Here is a 16,572-nt window from a genome sequence, read left to right on the forward strand (position 1 = left end):
ATTTTAAAACATGAGGCAGCAGGGGTGTGGAATTCCTATAGCCTGACGCCCAGGAATTAATGTTTGGGGTCAAGGACAACAAGTTTTCATGCTTATTTTGTCCTTGGAGAAGTAGGCCTAACCCCTGCAGCACAAACTCTTTGGCTGTCAGTTTACAGGGAAGGGAACTGGCTGCAGTTAATGTTATATTTGTGCCCATATGTTAATGCTGTTCGAACTTGTGTTTAAAGTTCATTAATGCAAAGCCTTTATAATTAGGGTGAGCAATCTAAATAAACATTTTAATGTCACACTGCACTACTGACAGTGGTTCCAGAAAAAAAAAAAAAATAGTCTAATGCTCGCAGAATGCTCTCTGGTTAGATGCAAATGTTTGCAGGGGCTTGTAAGCAAGATTGATGATTCTTTGCTTTCAAAATGAAGTGTTCAGAAAAAAGTTGGAAAACAAAGTTGCTGTGAAATTCGAGGTACTATTTCTTTGCAGCATCTATTAGTAAACTGTTATGCTTATGAGTATTTCCCAAAAATATTCATAATGGAAAATCAGCGTAACCATTTTCAACAAGATTATGGGAAACATAAAAATAAACAAGCACTAGCAAAGCCAACCGATCCAACATTGGTGGTCAGTCTTTTGGTTTTGTCAATGCATGTCTTGTTTTGACATGGTTTTTGTAACATTTTTTGTTGTGGGAGTTTCTAGGCCCTCACGATTGTAACAAATATTGGGAAAAAACAAAAAACAAACAAACAGAAAAAACATTGCCACAGTAGTTCCTAGCACTGAATAATACTACTTTGTGTGTCAATATGCTCCTTGTGGAATAGCAGAATGCTATCACTCACAATAAAGCAAGCCAGTAAATGGATCGAGAGAGAAATAACATTTTAATTAAAACAAAATGTCTTGGTTAACACCAGACCTAATTGGAGGCCCAGTTCTTCAAGAAAGTCACGAAAATGCACCCATGATATATGTCTTTGTGTTAGTGGCTTTCATAAGTTCACAAGAATTCACAGAAGTAAACAAGGAAATTGTACTCCTAGAACATACTTGTGAACTGTATTTCAGCAAAAGCAAATATGGATGTGTAGATTTGCTCATGCGAAAAACTATTGAGTGTTTACACGTTCTCTTTTCCTCCAACCACTTTTTCCCAATCTTGGAAGAACTTCTACTTCTGCCCTTGTCAGGAGTAAGGAGTGTGACAAAAGATTAGAGAAGAGCTAGTGCAAATCAAACATTCATTTTAGCAGGTTTGCACAGACTAAAAGGCATTCCAGCCCTGGAACTATTGCTTACCACTTCCTCCACCCCCAGTATGTAGATCTGCAGAAAGGTGGCAAATTAATGAATTTTCTGTAGTAGGGCTTGAAATTTCTAGTATTCAAGCCCTACTATTGTATTAGCCCTGGCATAATCAGAGAGCCTATTATCACTTACATAATGAGATCACTGCCATATTTTGGCACTGCACTACATGGCACCAAAGGGAAAAGTATTTTTTTTTTTTTTACAGGACAAATAGATTTATGAAGAATCAGTCCCATGAACAAGTAGATATTTTATTAAATTCCACACCTTCAGGCAGGGAAGATTCATTATCACATTTCATGGCTGGAAATGTCTTATAAGACCCACATCGAGAGACTCAATTTGTATTTCCTACATATCCCCCTCAAACCGTGCCCTGCATCAACTACTTTATCTCCTTTCCCTGCAGCCTCCATGCCACCAAACGTTGTCAGTCCAGTGCTTCAGTCTTGCAATTTGTTCCAGATCTTATTAAATGACTGAGGGCATCCACTTGCTTCTTTAAATAGCTTCTTCAGTCTGCATACACCAGTTTAAGTTCTAGGACCCTAAGTGGGGTTTCGCTATCCCAGAGCCTGACCACATCATCCGAGTGGTGTTCCAAAACAAGAGAGTGTATTTATGCAAACTCTGCTCTCTCCATATCCTAACAGTGGTGTTATCTCCATCACTATCTCCAAAATTCTTAAGAGAATTCCAGCCACACCTTCCCAAAATATCATTATCCATGGGCAACCCCATAAATTGTATTAGCAAATATGCTTGCTGGGTGCAGTTCCTTAGACACCTATCATTAGCAGTCAGTTTCATCATATATAGTCTAACTCTAGTAAGTAAGCTCTATGCAGGATTTGTTGTTGACTTGTGTGAGACGGAACTTTGTTCAGATCGCGACTGCCCTCAGGTGTTTACATGACTAGAACTCTCATCATTTGAAAATTATTTTTTAGTTTATTTTAAAACACTGTTCTGGTTAGCACTGAAACCTCCAGATCATTCTACGCAGCAAAATGAATGTGTCAGTGCAACTAATAAACGTTATGCATTAGCCATGATTGTATGTTTTATTTAGACCAGGCAAAGCTACAATAAATTAATTGTTTACCTATTTAAATCGGACTAACACGTGTTTAAACAGCCACCACTATTTAGGTATATCTATGCTATGTTTATATGACTGGGTTTGCTGCTGTGTGACCTTAGCAAACGTTACAGCAAATTCAAAACTGTTCCAACCATTGTATGCAATATACATGTTGTATGGTACCCTCACCTATATACGAATATTGCAGGACTGCAGAAAGTCTAGAAGCCCTAGCCCTGGAACCTTTAGAAGGACTTGAAACTCTGAAGGGGACCACCACTATACTTTCTAGCTGCATTTAGGACTTTTCAGGCTTTATAATGCTCAGGTTAGGGAGTTGATAGCACGTCCAAGCATCTGGTCTGTTTCATATTTTGCTCCACCTACACCTCCTAAATTTGTTGCTGAAATGGTTATTTGTTCACACTCCACTCACTACACTACGATTCTCTTTATACTGGGACAGAAACGTTTCCTTTATTTTTTACACTTTTATGATTTTGTTTTCTTTGTCAGCCTCACTATTCACTCTGTGTTATTTTTGCATCAGATTTGCCAACTTCAAACACTTTTTTACCATGTGAAGAATAGTTGGAGCCTAATAAGAGGCTGGGCTTCATGCTGAGAACTGCCTGAGAGGCACTTCTGCCCCTTACCCCCACAACCCCTGTCTTATTTTGTTTAAAAAAAAAAAAGAAACATGCAGCGGCTGATGTCATCGTGCCCCTTAAAGGACATCAGCTGCTTAGAGCCTCAAAAAATATGAACTGTAAACCCACTTGGTGCAGGGTTTTTAGTCGCCTTCTCTGCCATCATGTGATGTTGGTTCTTCACCAGGTGACTGTGTGAATGGAAGTGTTAGTGAGTTACCCGCAGTGACACCGTGTGACTTGGCAGGTCTGTTATAGATTTTGCTGGGAAACCTCTCTCCCCAACTCGTCTTAATCCTCTGCTGTTAAATACGTTTTTGCTCCTTGCTGCACAATCTGGTTATCTTACTTCCTATCGTCTTAAACCTCTTCCACTCCCTCTCGAAGAATACGGTATCTTTGTTTTTGTTCTACGTTGGGGCTCTGATTCAGATGACATTGTCTGCAGAAGATGTGCTGCATGTACTTGCCTTCTGTTCAGAAACAACAAGTTCACTACAAAGAACAAGATAGGAGGAGGAATGAGACGGCTCAGTAGTAATGCTTTCTTTACACAAAGAGACTGTCATTGCCTGACAGTGTGCGAGGTCGGTTAAATGATTCGCCTACACGGCCGCCGTAAGGGCGTTTGGGGGGGTGGGGTGGGGGTTGCTGGGGTGCAGGATTGGGTTGAGTGGTATTTGGATATACAAAAAAAAGTAATGGTCAGATGTTTACCTGTAGAAGACAGCCTCATTTGTATTATAGTGCAATCTGCATATAGATAATGTCTTATTCAGGCCCAGACACACAATGCCTTTGAATCAGCCATCTCCTTTAGTAACTGTCCAGAGGGGTTGAAAAATATGCAGGCACCTGTGAGCCTCGTGAATTTTGATTCTTATAACTGATGTTGTTGTTTTTATTTCAACAGGTCCGTTCCCAGATCCTTTGGGAAGCCATGGAACCGATCCTGAAGACACTGCCGCCGGTGGCTCTGGGAAGCCAGAGTATGTTGCTTATATATTGGTTCCCGTCTTCTTTCTTATGGGTCTCTTGGGTTTTCTTATATGCCACTTGCTGAAGAAAAAAGGATATCGCTGTACCACTGAAGCAGAGTCGAGGCATGAAGAGGAAAAGAAAATAGCAGGAGAAAAGATAGGTAAGAGCACTAAACAAGCATTTGCAATGCAGTGGGTTTCGCATTTGCTCAACTTAGAGCTATTAGCGTTGTAAAGTCCTAACCGGATTTTACTTGCCACATAAATTGAAAATGAAAAGTTAAAGTTCCACATAAGCGAGCCGATTTAAAGCGCCACTGCATGAGAGTGAAGGAGATACACAAAAGGGAACAGAAGTTTGCTCGCAGTCAACCCAATCGGCAATTATGCAGTTATATATATAACAGGGTCGATCATGTCATGCAAATCGCTCGACTACTGCACAGCGAGATCGCGCTGCATAGGAAATGAAAAAGTAGTGCAGAAGCCATGCAAAAAACACGGAGCCTCTAATGTTTTAAGTACCTGGTTGGTGCGCTCGAGGAGGGCTAAACACCGGAAAAGGCATGACTTATACATGCCTTTCACTATTGAAATCAAGTGAATTTTAAAAGGCAAGCCACGTACCAACCAAACTGATGGGCGTGCGGTGGGCATGGTTAAAAGCCCACACAGCGATTACAGCAGGCTAGAGCGCTCAACCCTAAAAATGTTGAACAAATCAGTGCATTGGTATCCGCTCCAAAAGAGTGTGAACTACACAACATAAAGAGGTATTAATGGATTTTTTTTGCAAGTTACAAGATTTTTTCTGTGCACCATAATGCTAAACTGGCGGATTCTGAGGTTAATCGACCAATGTGTCAATAAATGTCATTATCTTCTTACATTTTATCTGTTAGAAGCCACAAACACCCGAAAATGTTGCAGAAAATGTTGCAGAAAATGACTGATTTCTAGAGTTTAGCCAGAATATAGTTTTGAAAATATATGAAAGCTGGTACACATTTCCTTCCACATTCTCTTTAGAACATGCAACACAGGTAGCCTAGATAGAATTCCGTGCATGAGAATCCCGGTGAAACTGCCCACATTGCTGATTCTAATTTAAACATGTGAAAATGCAAATCTTTATATTGGGACTGCTAATGCAGCTCAAGTAATGATGTTGTTAATCTGAAACTTGTTGTTTTCTAATTTGTAATAATTTTCCACAACTGTATTTTGTAGCAACGGTATGCCACAAACGATTTCTCTAAACTGCTTACTGGAACACTTCCAGCCACACTTACTTCATGGGGATGTGTTAAAAAATGGAAACCTTTCTACATTAAATTATTCTTGTTGGGATGGAAAAGGTCTATTGCAATGGTTCTGAAGTGCATGCCCCTGCCTCGAGTTCCCTGTAGACAACCGCTAATATTTTTTTTATTTTTGGTTCCGCACACGTGGTCTCAAATACGTGTCCCTCCTTTTTGTGGGTGTGACTGCCGTCAGCACACCGGGCTATGGAGGACTGGCACTGGGTGCAGCAGAAATATTATATTGGCTGGACAGGACTGTTTAATCTGCACCAGTGCAGCGAGAGAGCATAGTGGCTTCCCAGGTTCAAAGTGGTCTGCTTCTGCCATGCCTCTGCAACTCGGCCCTTCGCATCATCCGTGAGTGACCTGGATGTCATGTCGTATGTGTACATTTAGGATACTCATGTAGTAGGAGCGTGAAACATGCTTGTGGTGGTTGGCTGTTGGTCTACTGCTATCCATTTTTTTCCCTGTAAGTGGAACACAAGATTGAGACTTTGAAGGAACCTGCCAGATCTCAGATGTAAATTGCAGGGCCCTTCGAGTGAGTTTCTGAAACTGTTTCAGTGCACCAGACTCTAGCAAATTAAGGGTTGACATGTAGAGAAAGCCCTAGCCCTCTTCTACTTTGTTTCATGGAAGTGCTACCTCCATTTAACAGGCAACTAAATGGGACAACCGCACCCTCTTGTGTGCCTTTGTTTTGGGTTTCCCCTTATAGGAAACTTGCAACGTTTCTCCACCTTCCTGCTAATACATGGAGACCGAGACAATGGCTCGAACAGCCTCAGAGGAATAAGAAAAAGGCAAGAGCTTTCCAGAGCTGGTCTTAGAGGTATACCATTTGGGATACACATAATCTATGTGCAGTTTTAATGAAACCTGGGTAAAAACTCCCAGTCAGTAAAGCAAGATTTCTCCACACCAGAATCCCAAACCAGTGGAGACCAAGACACCCTTCTGTGTGCCAGAGTTGGGATCCTTAATGCCAGCTCCCATTTGCCAGGTTCTGTAGTAGAAACTCCTAAAAGCTCTGCAACCTGCTATGAGAACAGTTGCCTTGAGGCTTTCCTGAAGGACAGAGCTGTTAAACTGCTGAGGTAGGGTGCGGGAGGTGCCCTTGCTTGCGGAAGATGAGGTCTACAAAAAAGAGCACTTCAAGGAGCTGAAGCAGGATGAACTGAAAGTTGGCTCTTGCAGTCCCTTAGGGAAACCTACTCAACCAGACTGTTTGGTGTGACCCTAAAGCCAGGTATCCTTGCTGCATGCCAAAAGAACAGAGCACCTGAGACAACTAGTATTGTATGTATGTATGTACGTTTTGAAACCGAGCTGGCTAGCAACAGAGTGCGGTACAAGGTGAAGCCCCATTGCGGACGCGCATGGGGAAAGGACAGTGGGGGGAGATAGAACTGGTGAAAGGGGTGAGAAGGCAGCGTGTCTGAAATAGTGTTTCATGAAGAGGTGAGTTTTTTAACTTCTGTGTTATCATGGGGGCAGTAGATGATTGACAGTAGTATTATGACACAGGTGGAGGTGTCTGAATCACTACAATTTCCAGAGTGCAGTTGGGACAAGAGCTGAAGCTGCTCATGGGCATTGTATCCGGAAAACTTCATTTACTGTTTTTGATGCCAGCCGATACTTCCATGTCTATTTCCAGTTTTCAGGAAGGTCATTGATAGTGATAGGGTATGAAAGTGTAAAATTGAACCAAGTGCCTACCTGAAACCCAGGCAACCTTTTCATTACTGCAGAAGCCGTGCTTTTGACAATGGCTGCGTGTTCTTTGCAGTATTGTAGGCCAAAGTGCAGCTAATTAAGCATGTAGATGTGTTGGCTGTTCCGATGCTTATGATGGTGTCTGCAGTTTGTGAAGTGAACTGCAAGTGCAGTTGATCATTCTCTTGAAACAAATGTAGGAAGCTTGGAATCAACGTCCCATAAAATAAAACTCTTTCACCTTCTGCTTGCTGAATTTCTCCCATGGCCTGTCTGTCCTCATTCGCTTGGTGTCTTTTCGCTTCCTCTGATGAAAACTCCTCCCATGTCTGAGCATACGTCTTTGCACTTGATGGTGGCTAGTAGTGTTCACCTCCTCTGGAGCTGTCTCTTTTGTGCCCAGACCGTGAAATCAGTACGATGGCCACAGTCTGAAAGGTGCCTTTGCATATCGGTGCAGAATACTGTGTGTGTCTGTTTTGTGTCCAAGAAAGGAATTGTGAGGGCTTGAAAATGGTCAAGATGCCATATTTCAGTGGTTCTCTGATGGAGAGACAAGTATGGTTTTGCTTTTCCATGATGGGATAAATGACAGTTTTGCAGTTGAATGCAGTGTACCAAAGTTTTGAGCTTTTACTTCACCTTTTTATCGACTTTCAACCTAGACCTATTGATATTCGCATTACTTACAAAGAAGCTGCTGTTAGGATGTAAAAAATAATAGAAAGAGCAGCACTTAAATTAAATTATAACTTGCACATGTTTGTGGTGCCCAACTCTATGTACAGCGCAACAGCCTTCAATTACTATGGAAACATTCATGCTACAACCTCCTGCAGTCCCTACCTTACGCACTTCTTTTCCTAGGTGGAGATAGTATGGTGCTGAGTCACACAAGTCTCCCATTTTTATGGGGAATATCCTCTTCTATTTGTAGTTACGTATCTGCTCCTTTTTCAAAGGTGATGTTTTCAGCACATGCACCGTTAGGTTTACTTTGCATTTACTTTGCATGCCAGCCGAGAAACCCGATGTTTTATAATTGCATGCATGTGCCCATGATTGTTGGCCTTAGCACTTGACTGCTGTATCGGTGGAGAAAAGGACCAGAAAAGGGTCCTTTCCTGAAGGCTGCAGTGTTATATTTCTCTGACAAAACATAACTGGGCACAACAATTCACTCAAAATATAACACAACATAGTAAATACAACCGAGACTCAGAGCTGCAGCCAAAACCACAGAACATTTCACCACAACAGGATATTGCAACCTGACAAATATATTAATACCGAGCTGAGCCACTGTAACACAACAAATATACTAACACAGAGATAGGTTTCTGTTCACTCCACCTTCTACAGATGTCCATCTTCATGTATAGCTCCGAAGGCATATCGAGAGACAGTGTAAGTGTTTGACAAATTGTCTTTGGCCAAAGTACAAGCCCTGGTGAAAGTGTGACGATCAGCCACCTGATTGTAGTGGACTTTGGGCATGTGGTTTCTCTTTATGATCTCTTGCTGAGAGCATACCCAGTTATTAGGGAACCACAAAAAAGGACCAGGTCGAGCTTTTACAAATGGGTAGGGCTCAGGTCCAGGCGCCTATTTAAAGTAATGTGACCTACAGTTACAAATGTTTTTTTTTTTTTCCATCAGTTAAAGCGACACCCACTTGCCTGCAAGTCTGCTTTGTAAGGACACACATTTGTTACCATGTCTACAAATTTTGTGTATGTATCTTTACTTGGGCATTGATTTTATTTCTGCACAAGTAGGTTTCTAGCTGTCAAAGACAGCCACTAGTTTTCGAACCTTTGGAGTTCTTCCCTACTATTGGGAAGCTCCGTAGATAAATTCCTGAATGTTCCTTGTGGTCAAGGGCCAAGGGGAATGGATCATTCCCAGGGCACCACTGGCACCAGGTAATTGTCTTGCGAGGAGAGCGTGCCTCTCTTGTGTTGCATGATTACTTGTGCGAACAGTGACTTGGCCTTTTGTAACTTACAAATCGTAGTCCATTTGGAGATGTGGCAGACTTTTGAGTGGTGTCCTGCATGATCATGCTGGTCCCCGGCTCTTTATATTTGTAGGATGAAGGGGGTAAAGATGGGCTCATTTAGGGCACTGTGTGTGTTTTAGGAATGGGTGGAGGAGGATAAGGTAACCCTGCGGAGAAATCTGCAATGACTGGAAGTTGTAGCTTAATGAGTTGGGGAGTTCTTTAAGCTTTTTCATATCTAGGTCAGTGGGTCTAAATGTCGAGCATTTTCTTTTTCAGAATCAGTCAGAACGCAGTGATCAAGCTTCCCCGTGGCTTAATTTGATCTTTGTTTTTTATTTTGCATTGTAAGTGTAGACAGCACACTGACATCACAGCTAAACAAAAGTGGAAGCAGAGCACACTAATGACACAGTCTGCTTTCACTTTTGATTGGTGTTGGGCACCATAAGCACCAGTCAACAGAAGGGCAACAGTTTTTGAAAGGGGACTATATCCCCTGTCTAGCACTGCCTTTTTCATAGTAGATGCCTGCTTGATGACCTCACTGGGCTCCCAATACTGTAGCAGGGTCCCACTTCACAAGACACCTGGGATCCAGCTTTGCAGGGAAAAGCGTCCCCCTCAGCGTGGGCATGCACTTATCTCGAAATACTTTCTGCCCCCTTTGGGGTGGGGCGCATAGGAAGAGTTTGCCACTCTAAGGGGCCAGTAAGCCTACTAGAACATTAAATAATAAATGGTCCGAAAACCTAAGGAGTGGGCTTGCTGCCCAGGCATTAGCATGTGCCCTTGCCCCGGATTGGGCACATTAGTCTTTCTGCTACTCAGGGGCATATTGGAGGAGCTTACCAAAAAGTTCACTAGGCCCCAGGGAAAAATGATCAAAAACCCAGAGAAATGCAGAAGGACTGGGAGGTGGGATTTCTGTAGATTTGTGCAGAATCCGAAAGACTAAGTCATAGAAATCTGAGGAAAATGTTTGCTTTTTAGCAAAATAGAAAGTTTGCAGAGCTTTGTGAGTAAGAAAATGTAAAGGGATCCATACGAGGCACATCACCCTGGAATCCAATTGATGTCTAGTTGTGAAAGGTTTCTTGATTTTGTACACGCCTCTGAGTTGCGGCCGAACCCAGGCCTAAATACCACCGCTACTCCATTGCCAAAACTCGTAATTTATAGGACAAGAAATTTTTATGTCTCAATGAAAGAAACTGTAGATGTTTTGAGGCCTTTTGTTTTATGGGTGTTTGACCGAGGCACACAAGTAGGGTAGCATTTTTATCAGAAGAGTGTACAGGATGCAAGTTGATACTATGAAGCGAGCTCCTCTCCACTGTATAAAGGACCTGTAGCACCCCCCCTAGTGCCACTCCTTACAAATATTGCCAGTACACACACAATGTGCATATAATAAAGGTAATACTACACCTACGTGGGTAAGTCACAGTAATTTTATCTAAGCTATTGATATCTTTGAGCTCATGAGTGCCACTGAGGAACCCAATTAAGAAATTTGGGATCAGTTGAACGTTCTGAATTCAAATAAAATGTACTATGCAGGGCTTGGACGCCTTGACAAATCAACAATATGCCTCTAGTTGCACAAGTCGAGTAGCTCAGTTGAGTTAATCCACATTATTTCCACTCAGCCTTGCCATATAAAAACAGAAGCAAAATATGGGTTTTAGGTAAAAATATTATAAAGTGTAAAAATTATTGCAAATCCATGAAATAGAGTGGTGCTTGGGCAGATTTAGTTAAATGTATGGAGCTAACTAGGATGTGACTTCACAAACCTATTGCCCTTTCTGATGGATGATTGACATATTAGTGACTTACTTTGGCCAATCCATCTGGCTTTTAAGCATTGGGCTTGATGTGTCTGAGTGTACCCAGCAGTACTAACCATTCAGGGTCACTGGTGTGACTTGACTGAATTTGAGGCAGACTTGCTAGCATTTCAGAGGCAAATCTGTTATGTATCAGACACACATAGGCTGTTTTACAGTGTTCCGGACATGAATGAGTAATTTTTAATCCCGCCAGCCTTTCAGGGGGTAATGTTGACACCCGATTAACGCTACTCCAAGTCTGCGTATTTTCCTGAGATGTTCCTGAATGTGACTTTGTTGTCAGGGTTTCTCATATCGTGTGTGACATGCTCAGGGTTTTTTCCATTATGAGTAAGGGCTCCAAAGCCTGCACCAAGGAAGTCATTTTGGTTAGCATAATTGTGAGAGATTGATTGTGCCACATACAAGCTATCTAACATACGGCCCCAGTGTGTACCAAACGTTTGGAGGGAGGCAGAAGGGAGGGAGCACACCGTGCAAATAATTGTAAATTATATTTTAATGTTGGTAATCCTGCGTTACTCTTTGACGTGGAATGCGCGAAAATAACACAATCACGTCCGCTCTTGCAATTAAGAGTAATTTGGCACCTGTGGAAGGGGTGCACTCAGGAAACTCGCTCACTCGAGTCCTGTAAGGTTCGGGTAAGACTGATTTCGGGCCTGCCGGCTCCAGGGGAACTTGCTACTTATTAGCGCTGTGGCGCTGGGACACTGACCTTAAAAACAGTCATAGTGGACTCTTCAGTCTCAGACTACTAGAAGTGCTTACCGTGGATGTGGCCTATGGGGAATAACTAGTATTCCTGGGAGTGAGGAGGGAGTGGGATACGGGGGATGCGTAGAGAAACACTAGAGTCCTGGCCTCCGGGGCAGTGTGCAGTTCTTTGTGAATGTCGTATATTTTCTTTGTATGGTGTATAGTAGAAATAAAATACTTGTCTTTTACCATAGAAGTGAATATTTGGCTGGACAATGATTTATTGCTGCTGCTGTGTGCATTTTAAGTTGCAGTCCTGTGAGATTCGAGTGTAGAAGGGGTACTTGCCCCATTTACTCAGAATCGGTAGTTGATCTGGCCCTGCAACATCAGACGTAAAAGGCCTCAGCTCCCTTTCTTGGGGCCTTTTGGTACAGTAGCCCCTGCTTTCCCTGTGGCCCACTGAAAGGGGTTCTGGCAGTGTCAAATGCACATAAAGTCAGTAGACTCTGGTTTTTCACTAAGGGTATTTGAAATTTTCATAATTTGTTTTCACCCAATTTCATGAAAGTTTGTCAGAATTGCACAGAATTAAGCATAATAACATGAAATGTGAATCCGTCATTTTATGCTGTGCTAGAACCCAAAGTACGTCCTTGTGTCAGTTTTTGACATGAGTACCCATTTTGTAATTAAAACAGTACAAGAAACAAAAACACCAATAGCAGCAGCAGCTTGCGAGAATTGAAGATGGTTTATTGGCAGGAGACTATTGAATTTGCTTGGAATAGTGGACGTCAATGAGCCTCTAAAAGATTTCTCGCCCTCTGCATACAACATTGTTAAGCGACTTTTGCATCCTATGTAATGTTGTGATGTCGTTTGAACATAGGTCTGTGCCTTTAGCACTATCAGATGTCTTCCCTCTACTTTATCACCTGCACTATGTTGATTAACATTAGTTATGATTTTGTCTCTTGGCCTTCATTGATTAACCATCTATTCAAGAAAGGCGACAGAGTATCTGGAAGTTTCACTTTTACAAAAAAAGCCCAGTTTGTGGAGAACCAGATAATCAGACTCACCCTGAAAGTTGGATACTGCAACATAACTGAACCAGGACTCCAAATGCCTGTATTATCTTAAGAAATTATGTAGCTTTTACAAAGTGCCAGTTTTGCCTTTTAATCATGGTACTAATGACCGACTCATTGAAGTGAACGATTTTGCATGGAGTAGTTGTGTATATAAAGATTAAAACACGAATATCAGTAAAGAAATGTGTTGGACAATAAGGGTGAAAATCTAACATTTTGTGTTTGACTTTGATAACGTATCAGATGGAAATATGTTCAGCTCATACCCATTGAAGAAAACATACATAAAGGCCTGATTTAGAGTGCGGAGGGCAAGTACACCGTTACATACATGATGGATAACATGTCCGCCTTATTGCAAGTGCCTTATAGCCTTTGGCACTTGTAATAAGGTGAGGCTATCTGTCCTTCAAACTCTTAAATCAAGCCCATAATCTATTGTACTATATCCTGCGTAAATGTTTTATGCTACAAAAATACTTATGCGCAGGGCACAAGTTGTGGGTACAAAGCGTCCACCCACTTTTTTCACAGAGTGTAGGGCGTACACCCTACACCCTACAGGAAGTGGGCCGTAGTGAATTTTGCTGAACTTGTCCCAGTGTAATTTTCAGATACCGGGACACATTCGGCAGTGCCTGCACATTGTCTGGCTTTGTTTTGAACAGCAGCGTCCAGGTGGTGAGGGAGCTTTCATGTTTCACACTCCTGCTGGGCCCCTAACAAAGGTCGAATTTAAGGGGCCATCAAGCTTCCTTGTCTTTCACTATCCTGACTGGGATCTACCTGAGCCTCCGTCTAGATGCAAATGCAAGGGAAAGGAAACAAATGCACACAGCTCGTTGTTGCCCCTTCAAGTACTTGTGAAGTGATATGTTTTTCATTTGTTCAATCCCTCTATATGAGATATATATATGTATATGCACTGTAAGCATGTCATATGTGTTGGTCTGTTCCAGTCTTAACACAGTTAACAATGTAAGTACCACTAATTTGTTTTATTTATTTCACAGAGCTGCTCATCCCAATGCAGGGTGTCAAAGCACTTTACATCACACGTACATAAAATACATTGACAATAAATCCTATAAATGTGTAAATACATGTGCAAAATGTGTTACGTAAGACAGTGATGGTTACAAGGTTTAGGAGTCACATGTCCTTTATAACTCACTGTACTGCATTAGCAGGATTACAATTTATAAACTACGAGTAACAAAAGGATATTTGTGTTAAAAGCAGTAACACTTACCAAGCTACATAAACTAAAAATGTGTCATCTGCATGATGTTCTTTGCAGGAGACACATTAACCATCTACACTACTTTGATTCAAAACTGCGACGAGAGAAAACGCAGTTCTCTCCAGCAAATGCATAACCCTGCAAAGTGATCTTACCATTATTATTGTTACCTGGGATTTACTGGGCACACAAAGATCAGGGCAGCAGGTGCCTTAACCCCATGAGATATCCGAAAATGTAGAATTTGCAACCAATATTGCAGAAAATATTTAGTGCTATATTTTTCCTTGTTGCCAACTTATTTGTAGCAGAGTTTTAAAAAAACACGTTATAAATTGAGGCCTGCATTTTGTGTCAGGGTTGCGTCACTTTTTTTGCACAACCGAGACGCAAAATCTAATTTGTGAAACGTCATAATTCGCTCAGATGTACCCATGATAGACCTGCAAAACGTGTGTGAAGTGTTCAGATGTGATGTCACTTCTTGTGATGTCATGTTCCGTGAGGTCATGGGTTGTGATGTTGTGCTGTCACGCTGTGATGACATGCACCATGATGTCACTTGTATACTGCCTAACTTGGTTAAGCCTCCCCCACTTCTTTTTTCAGGACTTGTGCTCTGCGTTTGTGGATTTTGCTTTTATTTTCAGCGATTGCGATTAAAAAAATGTACCTGTCAATCTGTTTTGATTATTCTAGGTTGATTGGTTGATTATGCCGACTTATTTATTTATTTTTAATAGAAATGAATGAGTCTGTAGCTGAAGGCAATAATGACACGGTGGGGCACATCGTCAATTGCATTATGAAAAATAAAGGTAAGTAAAAAAAAAAGCTTCCAAACATAATTCTCTGCATTTTCTTTGTAACCGTAGTTGCTCAACTTTAAAGAAAGAAAATGATTCATAAATGTGTTTTCTGTTTTGGCATTCAAATGTAAATGGAGTTGTATAAATGGTGTACACTCACCCATATTACCATTATCAGCGGCATCATTTCCATCCATTGTCACCTTGTTGTAATATTTGGCACATGTAAGCCATGGTTTTTACTTCCTGGCTTGTACACCGTGGACTTTGTCTTTTACGATAAAATCGCCATTGAATTATTCTAATCAGCAGCAGCACAAAGCTCTCTTTTGTGTCTTTCTACATTTGAATACGGGTATGTGCTCGACATTTCAGTAAATCAGAATGCAAAGGTTTGCTGGATATTTAAACTTCCCTCATATATTGTTAAACCGAAACTATCCAAAATTTCCAGCTCAGGGAGGGAATGTGGTTTGTATATCACCTTTCGGGGATGGAGAAGCACCACATGTGGTATTAGGGCACTAGAAACTTGCATATTGTTTAAGAAAAATCACATTATCCGTTTCAAGTCCTACTTTTAAACTTATTTTGTAATTTCTTTGTTTTGCAAATTAACATCTCAGTGAGATGCTAGTGATAACCTGGTTAATTTAATCTGTTTTCAAATATTGCCGTGTCTTACATAATGGTGTTCAAATCACGCAAGAAAACCCAGACTCTTTCTTAAGCCTGCGTGTTACTTTTTGGATGCACTTCAGAGACATCATCATGCGTGCATTTCATTCGCATAATCAAACAGAATTGTTCTGTTGCTCCGCATTATCAATGAAAAAGTCTAAAAGTCGGATTTGCAACGTCATTGTTCGACTACGGTCCCATCGATGTGGTGGAGGTAATGCCTTTACCACACCTGCTTGAAAAGAGTTGCTGCTTTTAGTATTTGGGTTTAATGTGGCAGTATTCTTTACAAATGCAGCAGGTCCCACCTGTATGGCACGGCCTGCTGCAGGTGACGCACACTGTACTAGCTGGTGTAACCCACCCTTATGTCCTGCCCTCGTGTCTCTATTTCCTCCCATGTCCTGCCCTCTTCTTTTTATTCTCTTCTCTAACTTCAGCCAGCTGACTATTACCATGTGCCATATTTCTTCCCCTCCATAATTTTGTCCCCCTCCTTCGGACCTTCATTCCTTTAAATCTTAGCCCACTTGGACTTAATGTGGTTGCTGTCAAGTAGCACGCAGGTATTGGATTTAAGTTTCGAAATAAAAAGTTAGAAAAAGAAAACATTTTGATAAAAAAAAAATATATATGAAAATTAGAAAAACAAGCAGGGAGTACTGAAAACGAAAATGCAAAAAACGTTTGAAATGCATAAGTGTGAAGAGTTAAAAGATAGCTTTATGGTAATGGTGTGCCTCGGGGTTATGGATGGTTAAAGGGAAGGGATAAAAGTAGTTAAGGGTTATGTATACTGTGAGAGCAAGGCTCAGTTATCGGTTTAATGCTAGAGACGAGATTAGGGTAATGTTAAATAAAGGAAGATGTTAAGGTTAAAAACAAGGACAGAGTGACAGATTTGATTGGTGGCAGTAGAGAATTAGTACATGAAATATGGCTGGCTCATGGCTCACAGAGCATGAAAAGTAAGTTGTGCATAATCTAATGAATGTCTCCTTACCTTAGAATTTCCCCCAGGCGTCAGACTGGATCCAGAGATTTTTCTTCGAGCAATACCCTTGCGTGCCGGTAGGTGGCGTCGGTCGAATCTGCGGGCATCGTTGGTATCGTAGTCGCCGTGATGACGT

At 41.4% G+C, this 16,572-nt stretch overlaps 1 protein-coding gene across 1 annotated transcript in view; it reads left to right on the forward strand.

Annotated features, from left to right (window-relative positions):
- RELL1 (RELT like 1) overlaps window positions 1–16,572 on the forward strand; it is a 142,086-nt gene that overhangs the window by 43,111 nt on the left and 82,403 nt on the right. Inside the window, exons 2-3 of the mRNA XM_069202120.1 lie at window positions 3,963–4,190; window positions 14,696–14,770. Of these exons, the coding sequence (XP_069058221.1) occupies window positions 3,963–4,190; window positions 14,696–14,770 (303 nt within the window). The remainder of the gene's footprint in view (window positions 1–3,962; window positions 4,191–14,695; window positions 14,771–16,572) is intronic.

Source organism: Pleurodeles waltl, chromosome 1_2 (assembly GCF_031143425.1).
Source record: "Pleurodeles waltl isolate 20211129_DDA chromosome 1_2, aPleWal1.hap1.20221129, whole genome shotgun sequence".
Lineage (NCBI taxonomy): Eukaryota > Metazoa > Chordata > Amphibia > Caudata > Salamandridae > Pleurodeles > Pleurodeles waltl.